Genomic DNA, 18,421 nt, shown 5'->3' with positions numbered 1-18,421 from the left:
AACCTTTATTCAACTAGGTTTAATCTTTGTATAAAATGATCACTAAGTTAAAAACAGTTTCTATGTAGGTGTAGGTACCAGGACAACATAACGTCGTAGGAGATAGAACAAGGGAACAACGGGACTGGGATGCCTTTATAACCGTACTCGGCGAGGTCAACGCACCAGTTAAACTTGAAACGACCTAGACTTTAAATATTTGCTACCTAGATGTTCGAAAAGGATACATTTCTTGGAAGAAGTCGAGGCTTGGCGGCTGCAGGATGTCTAATGCCGATAGTACCTGCAACAAAACGTTATAACATATTATATTATTAGGTTCTTGGAAATATGATTTTTTAATTTTGAAGCGAATACTTATATAGACGTGCTAATCACTTTGTTGCGGGTATTGAATGAGACTGAGCTGTCACGCCCTGCTAAGTAACAGTCGTTCGGGTAAAGATACAGACGTAATATATAATCTGTGCACAATTACGCAATAGATTTTTTTTTTGTATTATTACCGCTTTTTTTATTCAGTAGTATAATTCGTCGAAATAGCGGATCTTTTAATCACTTTTTTTATATTAGAGTGGGCGTGCAAGTGGCTCACGTAATGAAAGGTGAAAAACGCCAACCCAAGGACATTTGCAACTCCAGAGGTTATAGTTACCAACTCAATTATGAAGAACTACCACTTCAGACCTGGAAAAAATAGCTGTGACCCATGCTTTAATTGAAACTGCAATAGGAGAATAGGCAGACACATGTTTACCACTTAACCAAAGACCTCGTGGCACAAACCCATTTGGCCTGAAGTAAATTCCTCCAATACTTGAATAATGTAATAAAATTACTCAATTCATTTATTAACCCTGAGTTAAAAAAGTAGTCGTGGCAATCCTATTGCAGTTAAGATTTGTCACCTTCGGACGGCGACAACCTCTTCACCTAAAGGCAATATTTTAAAAATATTTTCTTGTAGCTTTATGAACGTAAGAGGTTGGGTGTACTTATATCGCTAGAATAATTATACTAACCGTACAACGGGCGATCTCTAACGATTACCTAAATAATTAAAATGGCAAAAAATAATACTTAGCGTCGCATCGCGACCTATGGGCCCTGGTAAGATAAATATATGTATATATACTATACATATATACCAATAAATGAAAAACTGTTAATTTAAATTAGATTCATAAAATTATATATAATATTTGACACTTTACATAAAAAAATTAATCAAATAACATTTTAATCGGCAACAACAAATTCGAATAAAAACTGAAACAATTCCGATTTGAATCGAAAACACCTAAACATTTTTGTACAAAGAGAAGGTAGCAGTAAAATTGGAATCGTAATTCGGCCGCTAGTGTCCCCGGCCGAATCCAAAACCTGTTTGTTTACGACAATTATTGCGACAATTCGATGATCGATAGAACTCACATTCGAGCACAATTCGAGTGGATAAATGGCGACCTGGCCGTTACTACTGTGAGAATAATGGTAATTGTGTAAACTTTTTTTCTTACATAGATTCCTCATAAATAGACAATAGTGTACAACGCCTATCTCAGTTGATTTAACTTTTTACAAATATTGTTTATCGTCACTTTTTTCTTAAGAGGCAACATTAGCTTAGGCTTTCTCAGATTAAAATATTCTAAATAGATAACGCATATTGCACCCGTTAGCTCGACAATTATCGCTGCAATATGGACAACTGCAGCTCCGGCTAAAACTGTGAATAAAAAAATTAGGGTTTCCTCCTCGACTATTTTCTACTCCAAATCTTAACCAATAGTAACATTCTATGTGGGATTGTTTAAATTTTTCCGTTTATTGTTGCAATATGTATATACCTACTAGGCCTTTTTGGGGCCTATATGATTAGGAGATTTTTTTGGAGTAAGCGTTACTTTGCGGAAAACCATAATTATCCAAATGTTGGGACTTATCTTGAGTGTTAATTCTGCCAAGATTTGTCTTCAACTAATTCGACACGTGTTTCGTGATGACGAGATGTCCTCAGGAGTTGTTGACTCGCCAATTTCTTTTGCACCATATGATGAAGTCGTTTTAATGGCATATAAAGAAGTTGAGATTATTTGTGAAATACAAATAAATAATAATAATAAATAAATATCTATTTATTATCTCCTCACAAAGATCTTAAAGCTTAAACAGTACAGTAGTGTCACCTTTTAAGTTGTGGGCACTCAAGGTCTCAATTTTTGTACATGACTGTTTGCTGCTAAAATGTGATGAGCTGGTGTCTGAAGTTGACTCTATATACAGATCACCAGGACCTCACCAATCAAACAAAATCTTTTTACAAAATTTAAATTAAAAAATTACAAAAAGGTGATACAATATAATATATAGCTCCAAATTATCATTGTCATCATATGAATAGCATGTCCAAGGTTTTCAGGGTTGCAGAGAACAAACTTGGGCTCATTTTTTAAATCCAAAATGGCCGCCGCGCAAATGTTTGGCTTCAACAATATGGACATCGTTTCTACGATTCGGGAAGAAATTACGTATCGTATTCAAAATCCAAGATTGCTGCCGCGCAAAATTGTGATTTCAACAGAATGGATATCGGATATTGTTTTCATGGTTCTCTAGAGCTGCATCATTAAAATAAATAATTTTTTACTTCTTCTTTGCAAAAAATGGGGCGAGGAGGGCGCAATGTAAATGTACACAAATATTTGCATATGTTTTGCTGGCTGATAACCTTAGCCAATCATTAAAAACCCTCATGATATGGTGGTAACAGTAATATGCGGGTTCGAGTTGGAGTCGCGGAACCGTTGCGTGATGTCTGCTCACTTTGATATTGTTCCACATTCATAGTTTTTAAGTTCTAGTCTCTACTGCTCAGTAACCCCCTTATTCATAATGGTCCGCTAACTTTAAACAGCCGCTTAGGAGTGTTTTTTCTCATTCTGACTTAGGTCAATAGAAAAAGACAGAGTGAGAATTAGCAATGCTTTATATAAGTCTTTTCGTATAGCTAGAGAATCCTACGATTTTGTTTGAGCAATTTAAGCCTATCTGTACCTACCTATCATAAATTTTGGTTAGAAATTTAATTTGTATAATTAATCCGTGTGAAAAACTGTTTAGATTTGATAGAGCGCCATCTCAAGTCAATTTCTTAATATGTATTAAATTTTTGGGGTTGAGCAGGTTATCAACTGTTAACCTGTAGATCCTGTAGATGGAGCCACAAACTGAGAGTTGAACACGACATACCAATATTTACGAACCATGCGTCACTCGAAGGGTTGGCTCAGTTGTTAAGAGCACTCGGCCGGAACCCGAGAGGTCGCGGGTGCGAGTCCCGCATCATTCATAAATGGTTACAAATTTATTTTTTTATAATTGAAGACCTAGATCAAGAGAAGGCGAGGAAACGTATTCAGAAACAATAATAAAATAATATACTGTACCTATATTATGTACTCTTTGTGATTTTTCTTCAATTTAATTTAGGATTCTGTCGAAATCTGCCAATACGTTTCATTCTAATCATTTTTATCATTCGTGTTTATCAACTTTTTTATATAAACATTTGAATCTTCTGCGTTTTTGTTTTTAAATATCTTTTAAAAAGCTGATACTTTAACTTATTATAGTATTAGTTTTATGGCATAATTATCAAAATTATTTCCCATACATGGGGTATACTAGTTACTCACGTTTTCATGTTTGAAGAAACAGAGCATCTTCAATTCCCGGAACACTCGTTTGGATGAGACTAGCGACTGGAATACGTTTGGCAGCTTCTTGAGGGCGACGCGGCGCCCATCGCGAGGGTCCGTCACAGCCCTGTGGACAATAACAAAATATAGTTAGAACATGTCTGCACCGTGCCGTTGTATTCATATATTACTATGTAGTTCCCTAAGGGTAGTACCAGACGACAATATAATCGTTTTTAACCGACTTCAAAAAGGAGGAGGTTATCAATTCGATGGGTATTTTTTTTATGTATGTACACCGATTACTCTGAGATTTATGATTTTACGTAATTCTTCTTTTGTTTGATGCGAAATAGATGCCATTTGGTCCCATAAAAAAATTACATAGTTTGGCCCAGTAGTTTTCATTTTATGAACATTTATATGAAAATTTTCGTCTACCTGGATGACATAATTGTTTTCTGTGTACGGCTTTTTTTTGGAGTTTTCATTCAGGTTTATTATATATTATTATTACCTGACACTAAAACGTAAAAAATAAAAAAAAAACTACGTTTCAAAAAACCGACTTCAAAAACAGAAAAGTATTTTAATAATAGTATTTTATTAATATTAAAGGTAAAGGCTTGCATAAAGGTGCATTAAATTAAATTTTTAGTTATTTGATACTTTTCAGTTATTGAAGTCGGTTTATTAAATGTAGTTTTCTTTATTAATAATACACACTTTAACAACCGCGACTCGGAAACAAACTCTGACTCTATCCACAAGTCAAGAGACCGATAGTAATTAGTACCCTTTAAGGATCTTACTCGCAAGTCGTTCATATGTTTTCTTGCTTTTGCCTTTTAATAATTTAGAGTTTTTATTTATAACAATTAAATGATAATGATTGTATGTCAGTGTGATATAATTGATGGATAAACATGAACATTTGAAATTACAGACAAAATCACAGATTTATATTCATTTAAAATAATGCTACCATATTAATTATATACAAGCGGGCGTCCTGTGTACATTTCGGCGTATTTTCAATAAATCACTGCAAACCGAATTTAAATACGCTTCGCAGTTTCTGAGATCGCATATCTCGACGAATAGACACACAGACAAAAATATATAGTCCTCCGTTATACATATAAGTACAACATGCTTTAATTTGTTTTTGATAAAATACTTCATGTCACGCTTACGATATAAATGTATGCACAGATAAGTCTCTACTATACATACAGCTATAAAGTAGTTCTACACATCGATAAACTCATAATCTCTCGAAATTAAAGTGAATTAAATTATATTTTTTATTTGATATACAGTTTTGTGCAAGATCAGCAATACTTTACAATAATAATATAAAATATGAACGAAGTAATACACGAACACGAGGGAGGGCTGTGACGTGAACAAGCCTTACCGAGAATAAAAATTTACATGGGCATTCAGATTTCTTTTAAATTAAACGTGGTGAAACTCCGAGGGCACATTTTATCAGGGTGGTTATTGAAGATGTAATGTATGTTCACGTGTATATATGTGAATAATGGAAATGCAAAATTCTACTGCATCAGTTATTGCAGATTCAAGAAAATTACAAATATCTACAATTTACTTATTATAGACAGCCATAGCTACATATATCAATAGCGGAGCCGCATAACTAAAACACCACTACGGAAATACATGGCGCTTTTAGAGAGAAGAAACTCTCCCGTATTCTGTTATGCACTCTTTTAAAAAAATTATATAATCTGATTACGACTGCCATAACATAATCTTGTATGTATAATATATATTTGCCTTTAATAACCGCCTATATGCAGCATATAACAGCAAAATTATAATCGAATAAGTATTGTGGTTGTTGAACTTGTTATAAATGTGACTTGTCGTTTATTGTATCCTGCCATTGTCTCAGTCCAAATAGAGTTAACAAAACAGACACAACAAAACCTTATAAGGGATTATTTGAATGATTATGAAGTTTCGCTACATATCCGCAGGACATCAGAAGAAATATTTTCCCCAAAAAAAATTGCAGTTGATACATTTATTATAATAATACTTTTTACAAAATTTATCTAGATAGGTACACCTTACCATATCATTACAAGAAGGTTATTTGAGCTTGAATTTGCTGTAAGTATTTTAATACTGAATAATAATAATAAAATTTTATTAAACTATGGCGTTAACACGAATTTAATTTATTAACTCTAGCCGTATCCTGTACTAAGAACCCTTCCATTGATAAAAATTGTTTTATGGCCTCCATATTTGTTAAGCAAAATAAACAATAAACCTCACGGAATATTGTTAATTTACGGGTAATAATATAGTATTTATTCATAACTTTACTTCTAAATACTAAATTTTATCCTATCCTAATTAGTTATATCGATCTTTATATGAAAAAACTAGTGATGATCTACAGTAACTCGTCTCTCGCGTATCTCCTGCCCGTGCATGCATGCCTGGTAATCAAACCTCATTTTCAATGTAACTCTATCGGAAATCTTTGAACCTAAATAGCTTTTGATCCCGACCACCCAGAAACCCAAACTAGAGACGTTTTTAAACTATTCTCATCCAGACCTTTCCAACGATATACCTATTATTTAGGTACCTCCATGTGGAGGTATATTTCAGAAACAAAATCCCTTCTATTAAAACTCTCACATTTATGTTATTCGTACAGCGTTGTTTAGGCCATGTTAAGCTGTTGATCTCGGTGACTTACGGTTCTTGTTTCACGGATAAGCTATGTTTTGGGTACTCTAGAATAATTTTCAACGACCAAATACAGCTGTCGATAAATAAAAACATTTTCATGCATTAAAACAAACTTTATTAAATGAATATGTGATGCAATAATAATCTGTCATATTTTTGTAAAGCCAATATTGTAAAAAAATTTACTTTGAAATGGTTCCACGCCTTGTGCCATCAAAATAAACGATGCAAAGTCGCAATATAATACAATTCCCAGTATAAAATATAACTCAACACTTATGAGTGCAAAACAAAGTCAAATTATATGTGATAATACAGAAATAATAATTAAATCCATAAGTTTGATTTAATTTTAAATAGATTTTTGTAATATAGGTATTATGTTAAAAGTTTGATGTACATATAAATATGGCTGGTAACAAGAAATCTATGTGATACAACTACAAACATATAAGCTTGTCGATGTGAACAGATATTATTATATTTTATCTTGCAATATCGAGAAATAATCTTCTAAATGGGTTCACAGAACCACGTTTCGGCGGAGGCATCGCCTTAAGGCTGCATTAGCGCCGCAGCTGGTTTCTGATATAAATCTCATTTCCACAATCCCACGGCCGGGGGACGTGACACCGACACTCGACGTAGTGACGCACAGACAGCAACAGTGGACAGCTACAAAGTATACCAGCTGCTACCTACATTAATACATACAATATTTGACCATGTTTGAAACATACTTAAGTCCTATCGTCTAATTGATTCGCACTTGACACAAAAAATAAGGCAGGTACACACGCACTTAAAAAATGATAAAACAATAAAAACCCCCTCCTCCTTACTTCTTATTTTTCTGAGCAGGACGTTCAGCTGATGGTATTTGATACGCCACGCCCATTGCAATGCAGTGCCGCTCAAGAGTCTTTACAAAGCAAAAATTCTGAGCGGCACTACAATTGCGCCCGTCACCTTGAGACGTAACATGTTGAATCTCATTTGCCTATTAATTTCACTTTCTTTCAGACCGAAACACAACAATGCTAACACATTACAGCTACACCGCAGAAACAGATGCCGTTTTGGTAACCATAATCTAGCCTCTTGTGCAAAGGAGCCTCCCACTGGTAAATGCTCTTAATCGCCTCCTACGACACCATTGGGCTTGGGATCCGTCCGGGGACGCTATAAAACAGTTGAAATACTATGTCTGTATTTAGCTAACAGCCTGTATATGACATGACCTCTTGTTAAAATTCATAAAATTTTATTTAAATACTAGCTGACCAGACAGACGTTGTTCTGTACATAATAAATAAAATACAGTTTTTGATGAATTTGTCAATAATTCTTCATTGTAACATAATAATATGCTCCTTGTTGTTATAATGAAATTGTTTCACAGCAGAACTGTCAAACCGCGCGTCAAAAATACTCTCACAGAAAATATGTCCAAACAAAACAAATATTGGAAATAAAAATAATTATGGGTCCCAAATCGAAATAAAAACTATCCTATCTCTTAAGTTGGACTAAACTGCACTCCATGAAGTAATCCCCATTGAAATCCGTTCATTAGTTTAGGAGTCCATTGAGGACAAACATTGTGACACGAGATTTATATATATTAAGAAGATATTCAGTACTCTTACCGAGCAATAAACGATATTAAAAAAAAATACTCAATGGTTTGACTTTGTTACGACCTTATTATACCTAGATGTAGATACCTATAGAATATACATTAATGGGAGTTTATATAAGTAGGTACTTGACACAAAACAGGTTTCCTGTCTTATCGCATCGCCTCAGAACCATTAACAATGTTCAGGAATACATTTAACTTGGTATTATACTATTGGATGGATTTCATGAAGTTTATTCAGTTTTTAATCACGCTCTAATATAATTAAAAGTTATTTCACCTGTGGCACTTATTTTCTTTTCATTAAAATAAGATACACTTACGATAAATGCAATAAGGTCAAGCTAACAACTATGTTCTTATAATGTTAAGCCCTTCGTGAACGTTATGGATGAAATGTTTACGAAGGTTTGAACTATATTAGACGATATTAACATGTTCAATGTGGTTAGTCATTTTTTTGTTTAACTTGGCACCAACTTCACATTTTTTTGCCAATAATATATTCTTATATTGTTTTAAAATATATTTATTTTATGACAATAAAGGACGAGACGTGCTGGACGTTCAGCTGATGGTAATTGATACGTTCTGCCCATTAGAATGTAGTGCTGCTCAGGATTATTGAAAAACACAAAAAATCTGAGCGGCACTACAACTGCGCTCGTCACCTTGAGACATAAGATGTTAAGTCTCATTTGCCTAGTAATTTAACTAACATCCTTCAGACCGAAACACACTAAAGTTTACACATCACTGCTTCACGACAGAAATAGGCACCGTTATGGTCTCCATAATCTAGCCGGCATACTGTGCAAAGGAGCCTCCCCCTAGTGAAAGTAGGTAATGATCATGAAACATGATGTAAAGCGGCAGATTCCCTCGGGAATGGGTCCCGGTACAAATGACATGGTTATCTTAAAATATAGGTCAAGTACGAGTTAGACTCCCACACGAACAGTGCTATAACATCGATCAAGATAATATAATACTTTTTACATTTAGCTACCTACTGGACATCATTAAATTAATGTATATTGTTATTAATTAATTCAAACATTATTATTAACATTATGAAACTTAAAATCTTATGTCTCAAGGAGACGAGCGGAATTGTAGATTAGCATTTTATGTATGACACTACATTGTAATAGGCAGGGCGTATTAATTGTCATAAAAATATATATATATTATTTGAAAACAATAACATATCAAGTCAAATAAAAAAATACCTAAGCACATTGAACATTTTAACATCTTCTAAAATAATTGAAACCTTCAAAAGTATCAAGTTTTTTTTTAAATAAAATAAGTATAACCATAGGTGAAATAGTTTTTAAATACATAGATTAAGTTGTTTTTGAGTTAATCCCTTGCGAAGAAACACACATAAAATAATTAATATGAATTTTAGAATATAACAAATCTAAAGTGTTAATTTTGCTAAGTTCAAGCTCTGGAACCAGACTGGCTATTATCGGGCGTTCCAGAGTTGGCGAACCAACCGCACCTGAAGAAGCATAGTGCAGGGGCGAAATATGTGCCGAATGGATTATATCAAACCTTATATAACCACTTTTATTGTTTTAAATTAATATTTAATACTTACATATCTAACTTATACGTGTGCATACCGTTGCCTTTTTTATTATAAGTTTATCAGTTAAGATAAAACCAAATTAAAAGATTTGAAAAACAATTTCTTAAATTGCCAATGTAATAAATTGCACATAGACTAAAAAACTATTACTATTGAATTTACTATTTATAAATACATTGGCCTGCAAAAGTAAGTATCACACTTTTCAAATTATTTTTTTTTCTTAACTATAGAAGGTAGAGTATTTAAGATTAAAAACGTTTTGTTGCAAATTTTATAGGCTTTAATTCTTAGAAACTAAAATTATACATTAGTAACATTTTTAACTTAAAAAAGATAAAACAATGAAAATAGACATTTTTAGTTTAGTGTAAAAAAATTCAACTAAAATGTATTACATGTTATTTAATTTTTAATAACTGGTATTGCCTCCTCGAGCTCTGATTACAGCTTCGAGCCGGTTTGGCATACTGAACACTAGGTTTCGGAGCCGATGTTGGGGAATATTCCCCCATTCTTCTACCAGGGCCTGCTTTAGTGCCCTGAGGGTAGTAGGTGGTGGTCTGCGATTTCTGACTAGCCTCCCAAGCTCATCCCAGGCGTGTTCAATCGGGTTGAGATCAGGACTTCTTGATGCCCATGCCATCACGCTGATACCGACTTCCTGAATATACTCTTGTACGATATGAGCCGTGTGTGGCCGGGCATTATCATGCATCAGCATCGATCCATCACCCATATTTGCTAAATACGGCCCTGCATACTCATTGAGAATCTCTTGAGCATATCTTTGCCCAGTGAGGGTGCCATTTTCTATGGCTACTAGCTCTGTGCGTCCTTCTGAAGATATGCCAGCCCATACATGTACACTGCCTCCACCGTATTGGACTCTTTCTGAGATGCAGGCTTGAAGGTATCGCCCACCAGGTCGCCTGTAAACACTTCGCCTTCCATCAGAAGTGTAAAGGGAGAATCGAGACTCATCTGCAAACAAAATTCTTGACCATTCTTCTTCATCCCACTGCATGTGTTCACGGGCGTATCGCAGTCTCGCTACTCGATGCTGTCTCTCGAGTTTTGGGCCACTCGCTGGTCTTCGGGGTTTCAAATTTGCTTCAGCAAGTCTTCTTCTCACTGCACTGTCACTAATGTGGACTACTCCGGGTCTGAAATAGCTGTTGCTGGACTTCAACTGCATTTTGGTGGCGATTTCTTAACACAGTGGAAATAATATAACGATCTTCTCGGGCACTGGTACACCTGGGTCTGCCATTACAAGGTCTCCTCAGATGGTGTCCAGTCTCTTCGTACCTTCGCTTTACCTTCTGGACCGTTCGGTCGTCACACCCACCATTCTTGCAGTGCGACGCATACTGATGCCTAGTTCCAGAAAAGCCATGATCCTAGCACATTTTTCAACTGAAAGAGGCATGATAAATAAATGCTATGTGCTATTTAGCATAAATTTTTAAAACAAGACCCATCGATCTTGAAAAAAAATTTAAAAAAGATAGAAAAATGTGAATGTGTGTGACTATTGTAATTCGGAAACGTCCACTTTGAAAAAGGAATGGTTTTGGTTTTGAAGTTTTTTTTCAGCCAATTCTTAAAAGAAGGTTACCAACTATAAAGTTTTTATGTACAAAATTAAATTCTCTTTGGAGTCCTTTTTATTTCGAAAGCATATCTTGTGAACTTAAAACGGTATCCCAATTTTAAAAGTGTGATACTTACTTTTGAAGGCCAGTGTAGTTTTAAAACAAGTTGGATAGGTGAATTTGAGCCGTAATGATTTCTGGATATCGCACATTTTCTGGCAAATATTAAATGCTAATACGATAATGCTAAGCTGACTGATTTTTTAATCTTCTTAATATATAAAATTCTCGTGTCATGGTGTTAAACTTTGAACTCCTCCGAAGCGGCTTGACCGATTCTCATAAAATTTTGAGTGCATATTGGGTAGGTCTGAGAATCGGACAACATATTCTATTTTTCATCCCCCTAAATGTTAAGGGTGGTCCACACGATTTTTTTTTTAAATTTCTTTGACATTTTTTTTTAAATTTGTTTGATTATGAGTCAGCATTATAAAATACATACAAATTCAAATTTTCACCCATCTACGATCAACAGTTACTTTTGTATCGCGATTTTAATATCGGCAATACAACGTTTGCTGGGTCAGCTAGTCTTTCTATATAAAAAATTCGGGTTACGTTGTTTGTACGCGACCCTAAGCTACTAAACCTATTGAAAAACCAAATTTTACCACTTTATATGCAGTTTAATCCAACTTGAGAGATAGGATAGTTTTTATTTGGATTTGTGATACTTAATATTTTATTTCAATTTTAATTTCTATATAAATTCTGTATGAGTTTTGCTGTGATATTATTCAATTACAAGAACTGGGAAAACGAAATAATTATTGTAATGTTTGAACTTCTAGAAATTTCGTAAGTAACATAATAGATTATATTTTTTTTATAAAATTATGAATGTATGCATTCTGTTAATTGTATTAATTTTACCGAATTGTAATAGTTACGATAACACCAAACGACATAACGAACCGTGTAACAAACACATACACGAAAATAAAAACACCTCAAACGCAAATTGAAAAGGCAGGCAGAGTTAAAAATAACAAAAATATTTGTTGGTCGCGCCACAGGATGCCATCGGTAAAGTGTGTCAATGTTGCTCGAATGCCACGATTTTTTTGACGAATATTCGTCGGTCAATGTCGAGCACACGTGTTTTATTTTGAAGGTGGATTTGTTGTTCGTTCCGACGAGCGTTGCGAAAAATAATAAACGAGGTGTTAAGTGCTAGAGATTATTGATGTGTAACATCTAGCTAGATTATGGGTACCACAACGGTGCTTATTTCTGCCGTGAAGCAGTAATGTGTAAGCATTAATGTGTTTCGGTCTGAAGGGCGTCGTAGCTAGTCAAATTACTGGGCAAATGAGGCTTTATCTTATGTCTCAAGGTGACGAGCGCAATTGTAGTGCCGCTAAGAATTATTGGGTTTTTTCAAGAATCCTGAGCGGCACTGCATTGTGATCGGCAGGGCGTATTAATCACCATCAGCTGAACGTCCTGATGGTCTAGTCCCTTATCTTCATAAAAAAAATCGGCGTGTGTGACCAAAAAGAGAAATAGGGAACTGTGCACTTATCCACAGAAAATGATGGAATTATTCGAATAAATATTTTAGTGCTGACCTTTTTCATACTGTAAGTTTAATGCCTGCCGCTCTTAATATAATGTTGTTGTGTGAGTTGTGATTAAAAAAGTTTCTTCGATTTAAAAAAAAACTACTTATGTAGGTACGTATTTACACGGGTAATCTCAATTTAAAGATGCCAAGCCCCTAAAGGTCGTTTTCTATATTAATTCTCTATAAAATATTATTTGAAATTCAGATTATATGTCAATCAATCCTGAATTTGCATTTCAATATGTCACCATTCGTTTCGAATTCCATATAGTATACAAATCGCTTGTCTCCAACATTCATACAAATAGCCAGCTAAAAATGTAAATATGTCACGCCAAAATCGAGAAAGGATATAAATATTAATCTAGGATCGCAAATTAAGCTGAAAATATAAATCAGCCGTTAATCGGAGTTGTTCGAACTTGGCATTGTAATTTTTCCTTGTCTTATTAATAATATTATAATGTTACTAAGTATTTTCCTGTTTAATAGGATGTTTTATTAAAAAAATCCGACAAGGTAACAATCTACTTTGTGGAATAAATTACCGGCTACGGTTTTCCGGAACCGATACGACTTAGGGACCTTCAAGAAAAGAGCATACTCCCCACCTAAAAGGCCGGTAACGCATCTCTTGACACCTGATGTTGCGGATGTCCATATCGGCAGTTGCCTCATCTCTCTCCATCTTGCCCGTTTGCTCTTTTATAAAAAAAAATCCACAGCTGTTCACAAAACATAACTGGCGTGATGTGCGAATAGCACGTTTCGTCTTCTGTTACTGAATCAAGGGGTGCTAGATGTTATAACTGCATACAATAAAACGTAGAATCAACGAAAATGTACAGCAAATTTTTTTGGAAATTAATAATAACTGGAGCAACTGAAAAATGTATGAGAGGACATGAAGAAAATATATTTTTTAAATTTGATTCGCTTTGATTGCGCACCGCGTAGAAGCTACAGCGGATGAAGTTGCAATGTGCAAGTGTTCTACATAATAATATCACGAAATGGAAAGGAATGAACACGTAGCACAAAGCCAGATACGAAAATGAAATAAAAAGAATAAAGCCCCTTGAAAAGTAACCACGGATAAGTAATAGACTAGTAGATTAAGAGCAGAATATGGAAATGTTAATATTACGAATTCTGTCAATCTTAATTCTCAAGTCTTTGCGAGTTTGCCATTTTTAAGAAAATGATATATGTGAGACACTAAAACTACACAATTAAAAAACCTCGTTATAGTTTTACTTTGGAATTTGAAACTTTACTTAAATGAAAGTGAAAAGTTATCTGAACAATAACTAACAAGATCTGAATATGAGATGGGTGAAGCTTCGAGGTTAATATTCTGATGCGAAAAATCTCTGAAAAAGAAAAAAACAAGAAACAAGAAGTGGTTTGCAGGCCACCGATTGGGTACAATTGTAAATGTAAACTATGATTCCTCTGGTGTTGCAAGAGAATATGGGCGGCGGTGATCACTTAACACCGGGTAATTCGTACGCTAGTTTGTCCTCCCTTAGAACACCGAATAACTTTTAACAAAGTCCGTTAGGCCGAAAAGCATTTCAGCTGCAAGAACACTCAAGAATTATTTAGAAGTAAGTACCTACATCTATGAAGCGACAGAAGAAACAATGATTATTATTATAGCTGATACGTCTATTTCTCTACTTGCTACCACGCCCGTTTATGTGTTGTAACGTGACACTGCCAGGAAGTCGTCAGCAGTCAGCACTCAGCACTCAGCGGCCGCGGCGGTGTGCGACCATTAGCTAATAATTAATGGCACAAAAACAATGCCGTCACAACACGCACTCGAATTGCTTGAAACTGAATATTGTTATTTCTATTAGTCTACGCATAATATAATAATGACTTGTACCTACTGAATGATTCACCAGCGCGGTGCCTATGCACTGGGTTTTCAAATATGAAGATATGCAAAAAGGATCTACAAAGAACGGAGGTCTCGAGTTAGATACTGATATTTTGAAATTGTGCCCGTTATACCACCCACATAGCCCAGTTATTCACCCTGCCGACTGTACTTGAGGTCCCGGGTTTGAATCCCAGCAGGTGGAAATATTTATATGATGAATATGGATGTTTGTTTCCGAGTCATGGATTTTTATAGGTATTATGTATGTTTTTTTATGTATGTAAGTATATTGTATTAAATATTTCGTTGTCTTGTACCCATAGTACAGGCTATGCCTAGTTTAGTTGCAAGATAATTTGTGTAAAAATATGTCAGTATTATATTATGTAATACGGCCAAAGGCATGTGTGCAATGTGCATGCATGTGTGAAAATTTATAAATATTTGTTGGCTTTGCGATAAGGATGATATTTTATCAATTTATTGAAGGTTTCTTAACAATACACTTGCAGTAATTATGAGTAGGTATTAATTTTTTCATTGGTTGCATGATATCATGTTGCACATTCCTATAACCGGCCACTCGTAAATGTAAACAAAAACAAACACGAAAGGAATCCATTGAAATATAAGTCAAAACATCAATAGTATCTTACATCTTAACACGAAGCATCGACACCATAAAAGCCTTATTTACGTCAGAGCTGTACGGTGAACCCAACTTAACCTAAATGTTCTCGTCACACGCCCTCATTTCCCTGTTCCCTGGAGCGTGGGGCTTCCAAATGTATGTACAACAGCTTTGACATAGTTGGTTGGGGTAACATCGAAACTTTCTGGATCGAACTTATACGTATACATATATATTTATAAGACTTGAATGACATTTGCCTTTAAATTATTTAATAGAAGGGTCTTTTTGTTGGAATATATAAGTATACGTGAGTTATATGCTATTAATAAGTTATTGTAATATGAGCTGATGTATTTATGTCTATATTTTAGCCCTTGTCCACATATAGCGAATGAAAGCCAACGAAAGTTCTTCCATCTCTTTTACTCGCCTTGCCACACACCTGACACCATAGACTTACAATGTACTAGCGTATAGACTAACGATGCATGCGACAGCGAAGAACACCTCTAACGGAGATACAGCAAGATAGAAAAGGAAAGCAAATCTACTGTTACTGTAACCGAATTTGATTGACAAGTCGTAAAAAGTCAGCCACGCTTGGGATTAGCTTCTTAGTATGAATACTAAACCACTAACGCACATTGATGTCAAGAGTCGAGACTCAACATTCCGACACCAAGCGAGACAGTTCAAGTTACTAACAGTAACAGGAATGGTCATACGATAATAATTTTATTTTATATGTATATGTCTTGCCATTGATTAAATTTAGACTGAACGAATTTAAAACAGCATAATAAATGTACGAAATTGATATAACTGTATAAACATATATAAAAAAACTACGGTCACAAACGAGGTACCTAAGTATTTTATATAAAAAGCCAATGAATCAAAATAAAGTTCAATTGAAATATTTCAAAAGCTGTTAAAATCACTACACTACTAACCTCCGTTTAATCTAAATAACGATTCAAAACTAGGCGACGAATAGCAACAATCGAACTCGTAATCGACTCGTCTCTCCGTCGACGAGTGAATCGAGATTCGCGAGTGCATGACGTATACGCCGCGAGCGATGACGCACGCACTCGTCAGAAACAGCTGATCGAGCTCGTAAACAAATAGTTGTAGACAAGACTCGGAGCTAGTGATGCAACGACTGCTACGAACACGATAATCGAGTACACTACTTGTTAGAGCAATACAGACACACGTTTTAGGTGTGTTTTATTAAACGTGATTCATTTTTACTTGTGATGCAACGCTTTCAAAGGAAGATTAGTTGGATTAGATTAATAGACTCCAATTCATAATATTTCGATAGTATAAATTTTGCGTCAAACGTTCTTTCCAGTAAATCATTACTCAAGTTAACATATTCTGTATATTACTACTACGATTAAGGAATGTATTAAATATATAATTAGTTAAGGCCAAGTATTTAAATTATAAATTTGATTGTATTGAAATTTTATTCAAAAAAAAGCTCAACTGAGTTTGGTCAGGTCTGAGACATTCATTTCCGAATGGGTAGTATTATTTGACTTTAAATAAAGGATTTTATTTTGCATAAAAATATACGAATTTGAATTTGATACGAGAAACTTTAAGTTAAGAATATACTCTTTACGTCGAAGGCCGTAAACGGCTCCACAGGACTTATAGTATTGCAGATCTCCATAGAAAGCTTTCTTGTTTATTTTCATCGAATACCAACACTAAGAGGAGACGGGGATTCCTGGGCCAAAATGTAATAAGTTGAGATATGGTTTAAAAAAATTGTCTAATTTTGCTATTTCAAAATATAGAAAATTACCCTGATTCACAATCTAGAAAACGAGAAATCTTAAAACTAAGATTTCATTATCTTAAAATTCACGATTAAAATGGAATATCGATTAGTATAATCGATTAATGTGAATGAGTAATACAATTTAACCCAAAACCACTTGCACCAGATGATTGATTCAATAAAAGTACCTAAAAAAATACATTATTATTAACATAATATAATGTCTTTAGTTAAAAAGAAATATCAACTTAATATTACATACAAAGAAATCGATCAAAGAAAAAGTCGATTCTGAATATCGTTCTGTATTTTTAACCTGTGCTGACAGTGACAGCTACAGAATTGTCTAGAATGTCAATTGTCAATCACGCGTTTGCTGTATCGTTTGTGTGTACGTACGCGATTTGTCATTTGAGTGTTTCCCGTTGTTTATTGATATTTTCCTTGTTTCTATTTGACTTCTGATATTGCTAAACTAGTACGATCATTATCGTACAACAAAAAACAATCGCATTTCAAAAATCAGCTGTTTTAATATAGATTGTTGCCCACATATTGCATAACCTCAATTTTACTAAACCTCCTATAACTCTGCTTTCAGATTGCCAAAAGTCCTCAAATTGTTAGTGATGCTTTTTAAATTTATAAGCTATTTGTTAACACCAATTTTATCCTTTTACATCTTGGCCCAATAATGTATGAAAGGGTATCCGTCTCCTTTGAAGCGTCGGTGACACAATAAGTTAAGCCGTTACTTCTCACCACGGAGCCTTTGGTTCAACCCTCGCCCGCCACGTATCAATATTGTTTTCCGTTTTCAAATTCATAAGTACGTTTATTCGACGTTTTACATGGTCGGCAACGCTGTTGTGATTCCTCTTGTGTTATACAAGAGAGTATGGGCTAAGGTGATTACAAACCATCGGGTAAGCTCGTTTGTCCTAAACTTCCATAAAAATACCACAATTTGGATAGTTTGCGTCACAAATGACAACACTAATGAAGACAAGATTGGCCACACCTTCACAGCGCTGCCCACTCATCAATATGTATCCAACTCGTCAAACTAGAACGAGTTTTAGCGCAGAACGTGCTCGAGTTTATATCGCAAACGTCAATACAGATCAGCGGGTCGCATTGATGACGGTAAGGTCATTGGATATATATCTGAACAAAGCTGGGAAACCGAAA

The 18,421-nt window shown here is 34.7% G+C and overlaps 1 protein-coding gene across 1 annotated transcript in view; it reads right to left on the bottom strand.

The window, feature by feature from the left end:
* The window catches only part of LOC126974866 (serine/threonine-protein kinase NLK), a 176,497-nt gene that overhangs the window by 75,196 nt on the left and 82,880 nt on the right, over positions 1-18,421 (bottom strand). The window contains 2 exon segments of the mRNA XM_050822561.1: positions 228-283; positions 3,699-3,828. Coding sequence (XP_050678518.1) covers positions 228-283; positions 3,699-3,828 — 186 coding nt within the window.

Source organism: Leptidea sinapis, chromosome 34 (assembly GCF_905404315.1).
Source record: "Leptidea sinapis chromosome 34, ilLepSina1.1, whole genome shotgun sequence".
Classification (NCBI taxonomy): Eukaryota; Metazoa; Arthropoda; class Insecta; order Lepidoptera; family Pieridae; genus Leptidea; species Leptidea sinapis.
This window is presented reverse-complemented; position numbering and strand designations above follow the sequence as displayed.